General features: G+C 37.0%; 1 protein-coding gene across 1 annotated transcript; it reads left to right on the top strand.

Annotated features, from left to right (window-relative positions):
- On the top strand, window positions 1–2915 carry LOC133204541 (F-box/LRR-repeat protein 2-like). The gene is made up of 2 exons (XM_061340291.1): window positions 1–65; window positions 512–2915. The coding sequence occupies exons 1-2, from the start codon at window positions 42–44 to the stop codon at window positions 2369–2371; spliced, it is 1884 nt and encodes a 627-aa protein (XP_061196275.1). The 5' UTR covers window positions 1–41; the 3' UTR covers window positions 2372–2915.

Raw genomic sequence — 2915 nt, 5'->3', positions numbered from 1 at the left:
GTTATGTAAACATACCTTGTGACATTTGCGAATTTAGAAGAATGGCTGTCAGGCTTCCACAGGAGGTAGTACTAGATTGACAGTTTGCATAAATGATTTAATGATGATATTAATGAAACAAAAAAATGTAAAGTACAGTCAGCAAGTTAATGGTTAATGCAGGAATTAAGATTAAATTAATGTGAAGGTATTTAAGGTAACAAAAGGGGGCATAATTTTTTTTAAATGCACAAGTAACATCTCATTCTGATGTATTCTTTGCCTTGTTTTGCCAAATAATACAATCGCTGATAATATTTTATTTTCTGTGTACTGATATATGTGATAGGCCTAATGTTTCTTTCCGTTTTTGTTGTATAAAACTTTAAAAGAACTGACATTTTCAGTATTCCTCGAGATGACTGCATGTTTAGCAAATTCATTTTCTCACTGGGGGAGACAGACGCAGATTAGAAACCTAATTCTATCAAATGAAAGACATTTTTTTTTTAAGTACAATATTTTTTGACAGGTCATAACGCATATAATGCGTTTCCTGAACGTCTCTGATCGGAAGGAAGCAGCAATGGTAAACAAGACGTGGTACGAGGCCTCACTGGACCCCATACTACAGCGGGATGTTGTCCTTCACTTCAATGGAGAGACAAATTATGTCCCACTTTCTAACTTCAGTCACAGGCGCTTATCTCACCTGACTTTGAGTCAACTAGACAATTCCATGAACACCAAGCATGCATTGCTTAAGTCATGTCAACAATTCAATGACAGTTTGAAATCCCTGTCCTTCAAATCTTGTAATATTACGGAGAGCACATTCGTAGAAATTCTCTCTTACTGTATAAATCTGACAAGTATCGATCTCAGTAGCTGCAACAGTATTTTTTTGTCAGGAAGACTTCTGGAGAAAAACGCCGATCTACAGCTCCTTAGAGATTCGCTGAAAAACGTCAAAGATTTGAACTTATCGTCTATTCGTCAGCTATCTGATGTTACGTTTAACAGAATCGTTACTATTTGTCCAAACGTCGAAAGAATAACGTTAGTAGGGTCACACATTGTATTCAGCAGTGAACATTACATTCCAAGAGGAAAATCAAGAGTTGTCAGCAGTGCTGTGCTCACTTTTAACAATATTTTAGACTTTGTGCGTATGCAGGCCTCTCTGTTAACCTCGATAGACTTGAGTCGAAACCAAATTAATGACGACGCCTTGGAGAGTCTTGTGACAATTCCTGATCTACACTTACAAGAACTACATTTAATGGCATGCAAAGAGATAGAAGATCAGGGAATTATTGCTTTGAGTCACAATCAAAAATCACTGAAGATCTTGGATATAAAAGATTGCATAGGTGTAACTGACGCAGGCATTAGTGCTGTGGCATCAAATCTGGTACATTTGGAGAACCTCGCCCTAAACCGATGCAGAAATGTGACCTCAAACTCAGTCAAAAAGTTTCGTTATCTTTCTCACCTGCAGACCTTAGAAATGTCCGATTTGTATCAAGTGACCTCATCTGGCTTAGAGGAGGGGCTTTGTAGCAATGCTGGTATGCCACTAACGCGTGTCAACCTGAGTTGTTGCTCTTTAATCCAGGATGGATTTGTGGAAAAACTGAGCTACACGCATCCATATCTTGCTCACCTGGACCTCGGTTCCTGTAATAATATTACGAACCAAAGCATTTTTGAAATCTCCAAAAACCTCAAACAGATTCAATTTCTAAGATTAGCATGGTGCAAAAAGATTACGGATCTCGGCATTCTGGGATTTGAACAAGACATCGAAGAAAAGAGACCGACAGAAACGGGATGCAACAAAAACTACGAAAGCACAACTATATTCCGGAAGCCAATATCGAAAGAAGAGAAAATGAAAGTCCAAAAATTAAAAGAAGAAATAATTGAAAAAGACCTCCTTCGTTACAAATTAAGTAATCTTTCCAAGTTGCGCGACCTCGATTTATCGGTGTGTCTCGGACTGACGGATATTGGTCTAGTCCAGGTTCTGAAGTTCCAAGAACTTCGTTATTTGAATCTGAATATGATTCCAATAACAGATGTCACAGTTTTGGCACTTACGGCATCAAACCCAAGTCTAGAATATCTTGTTCTTGCTAAATGTGCCGCCATTACTGACGATGCAATTGAGACGGTGGCCAAACGTCTTCCGCGCTTGAATAACTTGAACATATCAAGCTGTGACAGTCTAACGGACAAAAGTATTCGCTTTATCCAGATTCATTGCAAACGACTTCGAAGTCTTGATGTCTCTTTCTGCAGGAATATCTCCCCTGAAGCGATAGACGACTTGGAGAGATCCCATTCTGTAGTGTCGGTCAATCGGAGACTAGTTGGGGGCAAAACGTAAATGGTGTCATCCAGAAATCAATATACTCTGATTTTTTTTTTTAACAATTGCAGTGCCAGTATTCTCATGTTAAATTATTTGGCTTATGAAAATAACATTCTTGATTCATGACTGTATAAGATATACGAGTATATAGACAAATTTCTTTAATATAAAAACATTTTCACTAAAGATCGAAATCATTCATTTTCCTCATCCATTCCTATCAAGAAATTCTCCACGCTCCCAGTTTGTAATAAGAATTCCTAATATTCTCTGTTTGATGGAGCTTGTACAAGAAATCAGACTGTGATTTGTCTTTCATGTTTTTTTTTTCTACAAGCTTTAGTATATAGAAAGTAGATGAAATGGATGCACGGGTTTTCGTCAACAGGCTTTTGCTCCACAAATTTTATTCTTGTTAAACTTTTACCAAATGACTTGACTGTTACAGAGACTTATAAATAACATGTTATTTATTTCTCTGATTATTACCACAACAAGACATATTGTGTTCATCTATATATTCACTACATTATGATACTGTGATATTTTGTTAACATTT

Source organism: Saccostrea echinata, unplaced genomic scaffold (assembly GCF_033153115.1).
Source record: "Saccostrea echinata isolate AGI-Se365-2 ecotype Australia unplaced genomic scaffold, CSIRO_AGI_Sech_v1 ptg000054l, whole genome shotgun sequence".
Lineage (NCBI taxonomy): Eukaryota > Metazoa > Mollusca > Bivalvia > Ostreida > Ostreidae > Saccostrea > Saccostrea echinata.
The sequence above is the reverse complement of the archived record's forward strand: the minus strand, read 5'-3'. Positions and strand labels throughout refer to the sequence as shown.